Consider the following 15,310-nt stretch of genomic DNA (forward strand, 5'->3'; position numbering starts at 1 on the left):
ATATTTTAGTGCACTTTTGGTTTCTAGCAATGTTTAACCATATTAAGATTTATGGAATTTTTATATTTGAGAAAAAACCTCAATCTTTAAAAGTTGAATGCACCTACTACCGAAAATCTAGTTTTTGTTCTTGAACTGGGAGGTTTGACTTTTTATCTTTTGGAATTTGATTTTTTAACTATTTTTATTGGATTCAAATAAGGGGGTATTAGCTATTTATGAATAATATCTTAAGTAAATATAAAAACATTTACTTAAATGATACAACAACAACAACCATAACCTTATCCCAAATAAATGGGGTCGGCTACATGGATCCAAAGAGGCTATGACAGTAAAAGAAAAAAGAGAAGTAAAAAGAAGTACAAGAAGTAAAAGAGAGAAGAATAGAGAATAAGTAAAGGAAAAAAAAAAAGGGTCAAAACAGCATCCCAGGAACATTCCCCTACGAGGGGTCGGCTACACGGGTCCTAGTCCTCCAAACAACTATATCTGCAGTCATACTAGGATTGAGCCCTACCGCACGCATATCTTTTCTTACCACTTCTCCAATAGTCATCTTAAGCCTGCCCCTACCTCTTTTAGCTCCGTCAAACTGAATCTGGTCACTCTTCCTTATCGGTGCATCCATAGGTCTCCTTTAGACATGACCATACCAACTCAAGGGGCTCACGAAGCTTGTCCTGGGTTGTTGCAATTCCCAATTTGTTTCTAATACAATCATTCCTTACTCTATCTCTCCTGGTCTTGCCACACATCCTCCTCAACATCCTCATCTCCGCTACACTCATCTTAACAATATTACTCTTCCTAACTGCCCAACATTCCACTCCATAAGGCATGGCTGGTCTAATAATTATCCTATAGAATTTTCCTTTAAGCTTAATAGGCATGCGTTTGTCACATAACACTCTCAATGCACCTCTCCACTTCATCCATCCTACTTTAATTCTGTGGGAAACATCATCCTCTATATCATCCTCTTTGTTAATGGTTGACCCTAAGTATCTAAAGCATTCACTTTGTGGTAGCTCTCGCTGCTCAAGTTTCACCACTTCATCACGTCTCCTGGTTTGACTAAAGTTACACATCAAACTGTCTTTGTTCTGCTTAACTTAAAGCCTCGTGATTCCAAACTTGATCTCCATAACTCCAACTTTGCATTAATCCCTTCCCTGTCTCATCTATCAAAACAATGTCATCAGCAAAAAGCATACACCAAGGGACCTCATCTTGAATGTGCCTGGTTAAATCATCCATTATGAGTGCAAACAAATAGGGGCTTAGAGCTGATCCTTGATGTAACCCAATTGTTATAGGGAATTCACTACTTTCGCCCTCTGCAGTTTTGACACTCGTCACCATGCCCTTAGAAATGTCCTTTATTATATCCACATAGTTACTTGAGCTCCTTCTCTTCTCTAGGACATGCCAAATGAGCTCTCTAGGGACTCTATCATAGGCCTTTTCTATGTCAATAAAGATCATATGGAGGTTTCTTAGCTCTAAATATTTCCATAAGTCTCCTTAAAAGGTAAATAGCTTCTGTCGTGGATCTCCCTGGCATAAAACCAAATTGGTTCTCCGATATAACAGTTTCTCTTCTTAAGTGAACTTCAATGATTTTTTCCCAAAGTTTTATGGTATGACCCATTAGTTTATGCCCCTCTAGTTATTGCAGTTCTGGATATCACTTTTATTCTTATAAATTGAGACTACAATGCTTCTCCTCCACTCATCTGGTATTTTCTTTGTACTCAAAATCTTGTTAAACAGCTTGATTAGCCAAGATATCCCCCGTGCTCCTAAGCTCTTCCACACTTCAATTATGATCTCAACCGGTCCCTGTGATTTCCCAACCTTCATCTTTCGCAGGGCCTCTTTAACTTCGGCCTCACCAACTCGTTGTAGATGTCCATGACGTGTGTTGGCTTCAAGACTATTCCTCTCCACTTCTAAATCCATCCTATCGGTCAAGATAGCTCCATTAAGTAGGTTGTAAAAATATTCACCCTATCTCTCCATAATGTCCTCATCTCGTATTAATACTCGACCTTCCTCACTCTTAATGCATCTAACATGATCCAAATCTCTACTCTTCCTTTATTCTTATAAATTGGGACTACAATGCTTCTCCTCCACTCATCTGGTATTTTCTTTGTACTCAAAATCTTGTTAAACAGCTTGGTTAGCCAAGATATCCCCCATGCTCCTAAGCTCTTCCACACTACAATTGGGATCTCATCCGGTCCCAGTGATTTCCCAACCTTCATCTTTCGTAGGGCCTCTTTAACTTCAGCCTCACCAACTTGTTGTAGATGTCCATGACGTGTGTTGGCTTCAAGACTATTCCTCTCCACTTCTAAATCCATCCTATCGGTCAAGATAGCTCCATTAAGTAGGTTGTAAAAATATTCATCCCATCTCTCCATAATGTCCTCATCTCGTATTAATACTCGACCTTCCTCACTCTTAATGCATCTAACACGATCCAAATCTCTGCTTTTACTTAAATGATGTTAGGCATAAATAAGTGTCTGTCCTGGTTTCTGGCATAAATAAATGTCTGTCCTAGTTTCCCACCAAGTCAAACTTCTATTTGGACTTTGATTCTGATAGTGCCATTGTGTTTAAGTAGCCCAAAATAGGCTGTATACCAAGTTTCATGATCAAACTAGGTAAAACACCCACTGCAACCATCAAATGAGTTTAAAAAAAATGCATCAACTTGCCAAGATCTCAGCCCAACTCGGTTTTTTGGCTGGGCGAAACCAGTACCGAAACCGAGTTCTCGAACCATGCTCTAAGATCCAAGGGCAAGTTCCTATTGCCACCACCACCTTGGACATGCAAATGGTGGCTGTTTAGACTTGGTCAAACAAAGTGGTTGACCCTTGATTACACCTCACGCTTATGCCATGTGGCTACGAATTATGCCACAACCTCATCCTCTCCATGCACCATGTGGCAGCCCTTAAATAGGACATATGATCCAATCATGCTAAGCCATCTATAATCCCTCATTAATCCTCCTAATAAATAGGATTAACTTAATTAATCATATTAATCAAATAATAATCAATATTTAATCACTAAGATTAATGTCTCGTATTGCTAAGTAATTCTGGTTATGTTTCCACTATATCATTTTATTTTGAATTTGTGCTTCCTAGTGCTAAGGCCTTTGTTGGAAAAACCAAGTGTATTTATCTTGTTTATTTTATTTAGTGTAAAAAAGCAATTTTCTGTTAGTTGTTGACATTGCACAGTTCAATATTGCTTCATATTAACAATAGTCACTCAGAAAATTGGAAGCCAGTTTAATTTAAATTGGTGCCACTACCCATGTAAATAATAATTCCTTAGCTGCTTGTTAATCGAACCTTTTTTTTTCTTCTTTTAAAGGATTTATGACAGTTACTTGTTATAGCATTCCCCTTTTTGCTCATTACCTTATGCAGCCAATGAAAATACTGATGATCTGTGATGCTATTATACCTTGATTTGTTTCAGATAAAACTTAGGGGGTTATTGTCACATATCCAACAACTACGCATTGGTTATTGGGGAATCTCTTCTGTGAAGGTTCAGTCTGTGTCATCATATGGCTTGCAATCCCCACACTCTCAAGATGCAGTGGGTGAGAGTCAGCAGCCAGCTGAGGCTTCGGGTGTTGGAAGGAGCTGGGTTCAGAGCATGTTTAGCAGGGATACAACAGCAAGAACTAACTCCTTTAGTCGTGTTCGTAGATGGACCTCTGATAATGGAACTTTAGGTATATCCTTTTTTTTCTTTATGAATATGATATATATATATATATATATATATATATATATATATATATATATATTCAATCAAAGAGTAAACTGCCAAAATGAAGCTAAATACAAGATAGTATATGACACCAACATGAGCAAAACAATAAAAATATTGAACATAATAGACCATAAACTGCATAGAAGTTAACAACTTACTTCCTTCCTGCTCTCCCTTCACCCTTCAAAGTGAAGTGATAGGTCCTACAACAGAGTTAGCTGACACAAGGTTCAAGATTTCAACCAAAACCGAAATTTTGGTCGAAATGTATACAATTTTGGCTGAAAGTTTTGGTGAAGGATTTCGAGGCACAAATAGCCAAATTAGGTCCCGAAACTTCTAGGAAACCCTATTTTCCGTGCTCTGAACATAGTGGAACCCTTAGATTATAAGAATCATACCCAAAATGGTAGTTTGATTTCAGATCCTAGTTTGGTAGTGATAGTACAAGGTTTTGGTGAAATTTCGAGAAACCTACCGAAATATTTTGGTTTTGCAAAGGGTCGAAATGAAACCCAATGCGATACTGAGAAATTCACAAGTTTCGACCAGAATTTTGAGTTTCCGGCAAAATTTCGGTCCAAAGTTTCATTTCGCCAAAACTTTTTGGCCGAAACATTACTTAAGTTTGAATACCACATTTCGAAAGAAATGGGTTGAAATTTTGACCCCTTTCATTCATTTCACCTGGTTCCAACTTAGAAGCTTGGAAAACCCAATTTTGGCGCTTTCTTGGCCAAATCAATGCTATACAAGGTTGGAACAAGTACTTGGGCAGTAAAGGAATGCAGTGGATGCGATGATTTTCTGTGGTGTTAGAAGATTTAGGCAAGATTCAAAGTTGGAGGTATATCACTTTTCCCAAAAATTAATTTTTGAATAAGTGCATGGCCAGCTTTTGTGACACAGTCGGAGGATAACTTGGTTCGGCAGCAGCAGTAACAATCTGGTCGTTTTGATCCTCTCCAGAACTCAATGTGGTACCAGGAGTGTAGGACTGTAGGTTGGTTATTCCATTTCCACACAAATTTTAGTACTAAAACACATGTAATTCAGTTAAAACAACTTAAATAAGCATTAAGAATGACATAAAATTATAAACCATTTCATATCATACATGGTTCATTACAAAGAGTCAAAGATATGGGAGTCAAGAATATAAGCAAGTCACCCTATGCCCATCCTAGAATCCTAGTACCACATCGAGTTCTGGGCAGGATCAAAACCACTAGAATGTTGTTGCTGCTGCGGAATCAAGTTATCCACTTATCCTCAAACTGTATCACAAATGCTTGCCATGTCATAATATGGCAGAAGAACGCTTGAAGTCCTCCACAACAGCCCTATAAATGGAATCGTCAACATACTGGAGGTCCCTAACCTAGGGTATAGATCTCTGAACCGTGAGGAACTCAATCGAGAGCCACTGCTACTAGATGGTACCTGTGGAACCGGTACCGGCTTGTTGGAACTCGATCGAGAGCCACTGCTACTAGATGGTGCCTGTGGAACTGGTACCGGCTTGTTGGAGGGCCAGGAACGAGAAGATGCTGTCCACAAATGATGACATAGTGTGTGACTGACCCTCATACTCAGAGGCTAATGATGATGAAGAGCTAATTTGCTCACAGCCACCATACCTAGCATAGTCAGAATCAGTGCTCCTTGTGGCATATGATGGTGCACGCCATTGCCCCCATGCATACTACTCTCCTCCAGACTCAGCCCTCTGAGAGTGTCAGTCAAGCTCGTAACATCAATGTCCATGACCTCCATGCTATCATTCTCCTCAGGTGGTGGTATGAATCAGCGATGCAGGCCTCTTAAGTAGCCTACATGTGTGGGGGCACGTGCACACCATGGTTAGCATCCTTTTAGGCATGATTGAAGTGACTCTCTCCTATGAATAAGGTTTGAAATCTTGGTTTCAAGGCCAGGTTTGACCCTGACTGAAACCGAGATTTCACAGGTTTCAACCAAAACTAGGTTGAAGGCTGGTATTTTTTTCTGCCAAACCCAACCAAGGTTTTAAGGCCCAGAATTTTAATTTTAACCTTTTGTTGTGCTAACTATTTCTAACATTCTACACCTATTCCATGAATTAGTTTTACCAAAAAAAAAACACACAAAATGGTATTTGTGGTTTCGACCCAAGTTTGCTAGGTTACATTGAATGTTGTTGTACACTAGCCCTATTATAAGCATTGAGTCTACATATAATTTAGCTATTGGAAATGCAAATTAGCTATTTAAACAATCAAAACATGGGATTGTTCATCAGTTTTGCCCTTGACTTCTTAAGGTTTTCCCATTGTCAGTGACAACCTTTACCACATTCTCTACCCCCACCTCCTTCAGTAGCTTGTATTATAAACTTTGCATCCTTCTTCTCCTTTGATGCATCCACAAACTTCAAAAAGATGGTCCTACTATCACAATAGACCATAAAGTTGATGATGGACTATCTAGTGAATCCAATCCTTTTTTTTTTTTTTTTTGCTAAAGGTCAGCAATGTATGTATTGATATGAATAAAAATGTGATGTTACATAAAGGACTGGAAAAGTACCAAAAAACCTTCTCCGAAGATCGACCATTCACCTTCGGCAATGCCATCAGCAATTGGTCTAACCCAGGAGAACAAAAACAAAAACATTGAAAGGGAGAGACCCCCAATGCTCAAAAGAGCGAATTAAGTAAATCTGTAATAAGGCCGGCCTAGCGCATCCCATGAGACAGCTTGAGAAATGAAGATAGGAGTAGCTTGCCAAATGTTTGAAATTTTTCCTTTGGCTGCATGATTTGCTAAAGCATCCGCTACCACATTAGCTTCCCTGTAGCAATGTGTGATTCTCCACTGAATAGAATCAAGGAAAGGAGAAATTGACCATCAACATTGCATTAAACACCAATGGATCTTGTGGGAGAGAATAGCAGTAACTATAGCTGCAGAGTCGCTTTCAATCCAGAGCTTGGAGATGCATAACTCCCGAGATTTCTTTATTCCCACCATGAAAGCTGCCATCTCTGGCATGAAATTAGTTCCAACCCCTTGAAAGGAAGCGAAACATCTAATTGGAGTGCCAAAGTGGTTCCTAAAAATCCCACCAGCTCCTACAGATCCTGGATTTCCCAATAAGGAACCGTCGATGTTTAATTTCCACCAACCTGGAGGAGGATGTTTCCACTTGACCTCAATAATATTTTTTGCTGGCGATTTGGTGATAGCAACTCGCAACTTTCTAGCATGGATCAGATCATGGACTGAGTTGACCTTCACCCCTTCAATACTGGCACAATCCGAGACCTCTCTGAAGCACAAATTAACCACTTGGGAATGGGTTCTTTGCAGATTGTCATAACGCCGCCTGTTACGCTCCAACCATATCTGATGACAGATAATAATGATGAGAGGCCCCCAAACTTTGGGCAAGGGAATGACCTTTAATTTTCTTCTCCACCAAGAAAAGAAAAGTTTAATAGAAGGAAATCTGCACCAGCTCTCATTGAAGTAATAAAGAACGTCCCTCCAAATATTGCTCGAAAAAGCACAGTCCATAAAAATATGATTTCTAGATTCACAATCATTACCACAAAGCTCACACCTGGACACCAGTGCTACTGCCCTGTGACGCACTTTGTCATCACACATCATAGTCACTCCATAGTACTCCCACATCAGCTCCAACCCCTCAATATACTCTTGCAACTCTTTCTTGTGGTGGGGCAAGTAAACATTGTACATCTTATATGCCATGGGCCCCTTCACTCATGAGCAAACCCTACATATCTCATCTAACATGTGCTGATAGTATGGCCCTGTAGTGGCATGGGCTGGAATGCTGAGATAGAAATCCCACTTGAAGAAAGCAATCCCTACTTTCTCCTTCAGATTAATACATAACTATTTCAGCTTCTTTTGTTTCCGGTCCTGTTTTGTAAAGAAGGCAGAATCGGACTCAAGGATCTCAATGGCAAGTTTAAGGATCTCAACGGCTGGGTCATGAACTGGGGGTGGGAATGGGGCTGGGGCCCTCACATTCTGGCTCCTCCTAAATGGGAGCTATGGCTCTTTCCGTCTCAGCCTCCTCCTCCCCCCTCTAGCTCTATTGGAGCCTGTCTAGATGAACCAACTCCCATGGCCATTTGTAACAATCTCTTCTGCTCCGTCACAAAGGTAGCTTTGCTGACTACGTTTTCCGTCCTCAGTTGTGCAGACTCTACTGCTGTTTCTGCATCAGCCCAATTTAGCGCCTCACTATCATAATAATCCTCCTTTAACTCAGACATCCTCTCTAAACATGCATCGTTAAAGTCTTACCTGTCTACCCTCTTGTTATGCCTTTTTGGTTTCCCGCCCCTCAAATGCTTTGCCATGGCCATCTTTATCTCACTTGGAACACTAGGGCAGTCCGTGACATTTTTGTCACCACCAGAAAGACGCCACTTCAGTCGAGTGGCCCCACCTCCCCCAAAATATTTTGTTATAATAATTGCATTGGGACTTCTTGTCACCCGAATGTGGTATCCCATGCTTCCATGCAATATCCCCGCCTTTCCCAGCCATTATGTACTGGTTGGTATACTATTGCAACAAAAACACAGATAATTAACATGTTGACATCAAATAACAATGCTTATTCTAAATTTTCCCTTCAGTCTTAGATATATATATATTTTTTTGCCTATTAATATTTTTTTAAATATTTTTTTAATAATAATGAAAGAACATCACATTGTTAATCAGTTTCAGCTAAAAACAAATTTCCAATACTTTAATTATTTTTCTTGATTTTTCAAACTAAAACAAAATATTTTTCTTATTTATTTTCAATTTTGTTTAATTTCATCAATTAATTATGAAAAATACAAAATTAAAAAAAAAAAAAAAAAAAATTCCAACTTTGTCAGGCCGTAGATCAGCCAATAATGTCTAACATATATTAATTTGAAGTCCATCCATCACATATTACCCCTATTTTTCTCAAAAAATTGTTGTGGGAAAACCATTTTTTAAAACAGAAAATTTAATAAATAATTCAAAAACCTAAAAAATCTATCATGTCTATTAATATATTCTTTAAAAAAATCGTTTTTGGGGAAAAAAGGCATTTCTTCAAGCGCCAATCAACAAATCCACGCATATGAGAATAAAAGAAAGAGGTGATAAATGAAGTATTTTGGGCAATACATCAAAGTTTTTGGCCAAAAACTCATCTTTGTCAAAACCAGTGAAACCTATTGAAAATTACTGTTGAAACAGACAGGTATTGTTCGAAAAATGGCTTTTTAATATATGTGGTTCAACCAGTTTCTGTCGAAACCAATCGAAACCCATCGAACTTGGTACGATCCCATTTCGAGCCCAGGTTTTGTCTCAGGTTGTAGTTTTGACCAAGATTTAGAACCATGCATATGCACCTATTGCTTCAACCATGCATGACCTAATCGGTTCCACCTCTTGGAGTGAATGAGAATTTACTCCAGCTGTGCTCGCATCTGAAGGCGGAACATGTCTGGGAGAGCACCTTTATTGCTATTTTTCTCAATTTAGGTGCATCACTCCCATAGAGCACCCACCATTCATTTGTGTTGGTTGAACCGTGGGTTAGAGAGAGGGGATAAAATAATGGAATGGCTTGTATTAATGATAGAAAGGCCCCTGTATTTATAATAGAGGGGAAGTTACAAATAATAGAAGTTAGGCGATGTGGGACTAAAACCCACATAGCCGACATAAGCTAATAACACTTAATGACATAAAAATACCCCCAAAAGGACCAGAATACCCCCACGGTATTCTGGAATTCATTATTCTAACACTCCCCCTCAAGCTGGATTATACAAATATTAAAGAAGGAAGATCCAGCTGGGACTAAAGAAAAAACTCTCTCCATAACAATGCTAACACTCCCCCTCAAGTTGGCGCTTACAAGGTACTAATGCCCAACTTGAATAAAATGGGAAAAATAAGTTGTAGCAGAATCCAACTCCAAAATGAATGCAGCTCCTAAATAGACCTTCAAAATTTTGGAAAAATAGACCTTCAAACTTGGACAGACTTGATCAGCAAAAAGGCATCTCTCACCAATCTTTGTCCAATACTGAGTCTTTGAAGTATAATCTTGAAGATAAGTAACTAGGGTAGCCGTCAGATGAATCAAGCAGCGGTAAAAAACAAGCAGCGGAAAAATCAACCCAATTTGTAGAACTTCATATAGGCAAGTAATAACCAAACATCTTCAAAACTTTTAACGCCAGCCTCCCCCTTACGGCAAACTTAACCCAATAACCATGTAGATACCCTTTGGCAATGGTGAAACCTCTGACCTTCTATGTTTTGCACCAAGTGTCCCTGCATGTTCTGCTCTCCGCAATGGCTACAGGTATACTGTATATAATCCCCCCCTCACGTGTAGTGCACGTGGACATAAGAGAGATGATTGTAGATTTAGGGCAAAACATAACATTCCAGAGTTTGTCAATGGCTGCCAAGTGTAATGGAAAAAGAAGAAAAGGCAAACAAGAGAATACCATGATCTTCCAAAGTGTTTATGGGGTATGTCAAGGTATGTTTCGGGAGGTGGTGTATGAAAAATAGCAGTGGGATAATGAAGGAGGAGTAAATTATGCAACATAAAGTTCCAACCATCTTCCATCGATCAAACAAACACTTGATGGAAACCCCTGCAGGGGAGAAACTCCTAACTCCAATGCTCAAATCTGAGAAGTATACAGATCTGATTTGAAGTAAGGAAATGCTCCATCTTTCAAGGCTTGATCAATCTTCAAACAGGGAGGAGCAATTGTGCGAAAAACTCCAAGGTAGAAACTCCCACATGCTAAACAGTACTAACGAAGATTTCCGAACAGCAGTTGAATGAATTAGCTTCAACAAACACTGGATCAGATCTGAATCAGTAACAATGCTAGGATTCAAACTCCAAAGTATGCTGGATTTGAACCAGAAAAGCTCCACATAACTGAATAGGTTCGTAGGAGCAGCCAATAACCGTAGAACACACTGTTGTAGTCCCAAAGAAGCTGATCTCCAGGGTAGGAGATTCGAGTCTTCCATAACGAAAGAAATTCGATCTCCAATAAGAGGAAACTCAGTCATATTCATAAGGCAGCAGTAACACATCAACCAGTCATGCTTAATGAAGCCAATTAATAACACCAGCCAGATAGGTAGTGAAGTTCAAAATAACCAGCAAAGACAAGATAAATAACCAGACAAATCCATAGGCAGTTGAAGCAGCCCGCCATAGAGGAATAAGTAAGTGAAATAGGGTATAAATTGAAGAAACCAAGCCAACAGAATGAACTTTAATTTTTAGTAAAAAAAACCTGATGAATGATGCTGAATAATGGGCTGAATACTCCTCTGATGTTATAAAACTCTCCTAAAAAAATCAGCAATAGTGGACTGCCCTAACCCTTAGATCGATTATAGCCAGGGTTTTGTAAAAAACCCTGAAAGTGAATATCGATTGTAGGAAAGGGGGCTTCAACAAAAGTGAGGATGACTTGTCAAAGGTGCAGGCTTATTGTAATACAGGTTGACCTCAACTGCTGGAATGGATCTCTAGTTCGAATAACCAATCTCCTTGGTAATGGAGACTTAATCTTCATGTGGGAGAAACACCAAAAATCGCAGAAAAAGAGGGCAGCAGCTATCTTGTGCAGTAGACCTTCTTCAAGCCATAAATAGTTGAAGTAGAATGTCTTTCTTGATGGTAGAAACACCAACAAAAACTCCAATAGCAGCAAACAACCCTAACCCTAAAATCGATATGGATCAGGGTTTTAAGAAAAACCCTGAAAAGGAGGATTGATTGGGGTTAGGGGTCTTCAAACACTTGGAAAGAGGCATATACTGAGGTCAAGTGGTCTCTGTAGGTGGAGTAATCATCCCTCAAAAAGGCAGCAAGAACTCAAACCTGTAGCCCTAATGTCGATTTGAGTTAGGGTTTTAATAGGGAACCATAAAAGGCAGGATGAGAAGATTTTGCTGTAGGGATAGATCCAGCCATCAGATTGTGTTCAAACTGAGGTCGATTAGGTCTTGGATTAGTTGGGAATTATCCTTGAAAAATTGGCTACATCTGACAAGGGAAACCCCAAAATCAATTGGAGTCAGGGTTTTGAAAAACCCTGACCAGGTGAAATCGATTTGGGGATTTAGGCTGGAAAAAACAACAATTGATGGAGATAAAGATAAAGGGAAGTTAGGTTTAGGAATAGGGTAGAATAGGGCTGGAAAAAGGCTGCATAGGGTGTTCCTAAATTAGAGGATCAGGTTTATAGAGATCTGATCTCAAAGAAGGGGAACTCCAAATCGTAGATGAGGCTTCCAGCAGGGTTTTTTAATAAAAAACGATAGAAGAGAAAGGGGGGCAGCACTAAATCATCGATATTATGTTTACCTCATTAGTGCTACCCCTATTTTTGGGCTGAAAGGGAGAAGAACAGGAGCAGGAGAAAACCGAGAAAAGGGAGAAGAGGAGGAGAGATCGATTGGAGGAAAAGAGGGGAGAAAATAGGGTTTTTCTCTCTAACCTAGATCAGACCAGCTCTAATACCATGTTGGTTGAACCATGGGTTAGAGAGAGGGGATAAAATAATGGAATGGCTTGTATTAATGATAGAAAGGCCCCTCTATTTATAATAGAGGGGAAGTTACAAATAATAGAAGCTAGGCGATGTGAAACTAAAACCCTCATAGCCGACATAAGCTAATAACACTTAATAACATAAAAATACCCCCAAAGGGACCAGAATACCATGGTACCCCCACGGTATTCTAGAGTACATTATTCTAACAATTTGCATTAGAGTATAAACATTATTCATGTTAAGTGATTGTATTTGGTAGATATGTATATGGATTGAATCGAGACAATGACAAATAATACAGTGGACTTATCAGGAGCTGTGGTTTCTTGACTAGACTTTGCGGCTGCACGACCGAAAGTCCCAAGAACATCCCTGAAGGTCTTTATCTATATTCATTTCAAACTTTGGTGATGTTCACATTAATACAAAATCAAGTAATTACATTCCTTATGAATGCTTAACAAACTATCAAATCTTACCTTATTATTGCACCTCAACTATATAGTTGGATTTGGCTCCAACTTGATCACCACATCTTCCATTGCATCTATCAGTGATTGATCCATCGTTTTGGTACTTGGGATTGAGATAATTTGTTGGGAATGATATAAAGAACTTGTCAATGCTTATGAAGATGTAAATGAAAAGTAAATTAACTTAAGTACCTTAAAATAAAAATATAAAACTCATCAGCCCTATGGACCGGATGCATCAAGTTCTTCTCCCATCGATCCTCAATAATCTTCAGATAGCCCTCCCACCATGTGGTAGTGCTGCTCTCACGCGTTCCTTCATTATCTCTATGGCTGCTTACAGGTGTGGCAAGGTAGGCTTCTTTTCAGAGTCGACCATCCTCAATACCTTAACCACTGGGTCTAGTATAAGAACAATTTTCAATTGGTCCTACTAGAACTGGTCACTAGATATGGTCTCTTGTGCTGCCCTACCCTATGGTGAACCCGACTCCCTCCAACTATGGCAACTAAACCATTCCTCTGAAGCCAACATGGACCTCAGACCAACCACCTTAAACGCAGTGAACTGCACATGGTTTCCAAAAGGCTGGTACCTACTGTTGTGCATCAATCTCTCGATAGCCTTATTAAAGTTGCTCCTGTTGTCCGTTACCACTTGGACAATGTACTATACCCCACCTCTTGTACAACATCTTTTAACAACTTATAAATATACTTTGCATCCTTCATCCCCTTGGATGCATCCACAGACTTTAGGAATTACAATCACAATAGACCATGAAGTTGATGGACTGTCTAGTGGGTTTAGTCCACAACCATCACACATCAGTCACTCTAGAGCTCTCCTATGTCCCCTTCAATCTGTTTTCGATGGCCCCAAAATCTGGCAGGGTCTCTCAGATGGCTGATGTAAGAGGTGGATGTAGATAGCTCTGGAATCTTTTTACTGAGGAACTGCCTTGCTTTTTTCCAATTTCAAAATATCAATTGATGGCATTCATTACAAGTGGAGAATGCTAAACCCTTTTGGTCCTGACTTTGATGCTGGGTGACTGCACAGAATATGAATGATCTATCTAGGGAACATTTTTCCCTATTTTTTGTTTTAGTTTATCACATTGATGCTTCATTTATGTTGGCAGAGAATGTGAAAAGTACTGGCTCTCCCCGCAAATCAGATTTTCCTGCTGCTGGGCCAAAGAAAGCTCAATCCGTTGTGCGGACACTTAGGGGTCACAGTGGTGCCGTCACTGCTTTACACTGTGTAACAAGAAGGGAAGTGTGGGATCTGGTTGGTGACCGTGAAGATGCAGGCTTCTTCATAAGTGGAAGTACAGATTGCACGGTAATGTCATTTTCCATTACCGTACTTATTTCTGTTTATTTGTCTAGTGGTTGTTGGTGTTATTAGCTGGGGAAGTATTGTGACAAGCAACTATAGCTTTGGACAAGAACTTTATTGCCTTTATTTTGTTTCCCGTTACTGAGTGTATGCTTTTGTTTTACTAGTACCTTATTCAAGTCTTTTGAGGGGCTGCTTTTGATGTGAAATGTATCCTCTCTTGCTATCACTATCAAACAGCTTAACTTTCATTATCTTAGACAAAAAGGTTGGTTATTAAACAATCTACTTTCGCTTATTAAAAACTTTCAAGTAACTTATGACTGTTGCCTTTACTAAGGTGGCACTTGGCATTTGGGCAAGTTCTATTGTCTTCAGATGCTTAGAATAATAAAGATTGGGATGTACAAGAAAACCTGAATATTTAATGGTTATAGCAAAATTTTTCTTTTGAAATGACTTTACAGAGACTTTGGAGTTGCTTCCCATAAAAAATGAGTAAAGATGCTCCTTTCCTGCGAGGTGACTAGCCTAAAAATATTATCCTTCCCCTTTATTACTTTTTGCTTAAGAGTATAATTTAACCAGTTCAAATGAAATTCATTCACAATAAAGTATTATTTATTCAATTGGTCATGATGCCCCAAGAATCCAAGATCCATGAATTACTGGTAGATGTCTCTTAAATATCATTTAAGTTATTGAATATTACAGATTCTTCTTAAAGATATTTGAACCATTTTGTAGACAATCTTCAGGTCAGCCCAGAGGGAGGATTATGCCAGCCGTATTTTCAGGCTGGGCTGGCATTAGTCGCCCATGCAACCCCTAGTTTTTGTCCCTTTTGCTCTGTGAAGAAAAACTTGATTTTACATTGAAGATGCAGCCAATCATTTTTTTTTTTCCAAATGGTTAACTGGTACAGCAAGCTAAAACTCTAGTAGTGCATACACGGTCCAAGTCACTAATATAACAAGCTTCAGCCCCTCAAAGCAAGAAGAGAATATAGGAAAGACGAATAATGGGAGAAGATAGAAAGGGATGTGATTATTGCTACA

General features: G+C 39.2%; 1 protein-coding gene across 2 annotated transcripts in view; it reads left to right on the plus strand.

The window, feature by feature from the left end:
• The window catches only part of LOC122664099 (DENN domain and WD repeat-containing protein SCD1), a 149,869-nt gene that overhangs the window by 118,601 nt on the left and 15,958 nt on the right, over positions 1-15,310 (plus strand). Inside the window, exons 22-23 of one of the 2 annotated variants that reach the window (XM_043859789.1) lie at positions 3,514-3,766; positions 14,053-14,255. In XM_043859789.1, the coding sequence (XP_043715724.1) occupies positions 3,514-3,766; positions 14,053-14,255 (456 nt within the window). Of the gene's footprint in view, positions 1-3,513; positions 3,776-14,052; positions 14,256-15,310 lie in introns of both variants that reach the window. The other variant, XM_043859788.1, reaches the window with a different exon arrangement.

This window comes from Telopea speciosissima, chromosome 6, assembly GCF_018873765.1.
Source record: "Telopea speciosissima isolate NSW1024214 ecotype Mountain lineage chromosome 6, Tspe_v1, whole genome shotgun sequence".
Classification (NCBI taxonomy): domain Eukaryota; kingdom Viridiplantae; phylum Streptophyta; class Magnoliopsida; order Proteales; family Proteaceae; genus Telopea; species Telopea speciosissima.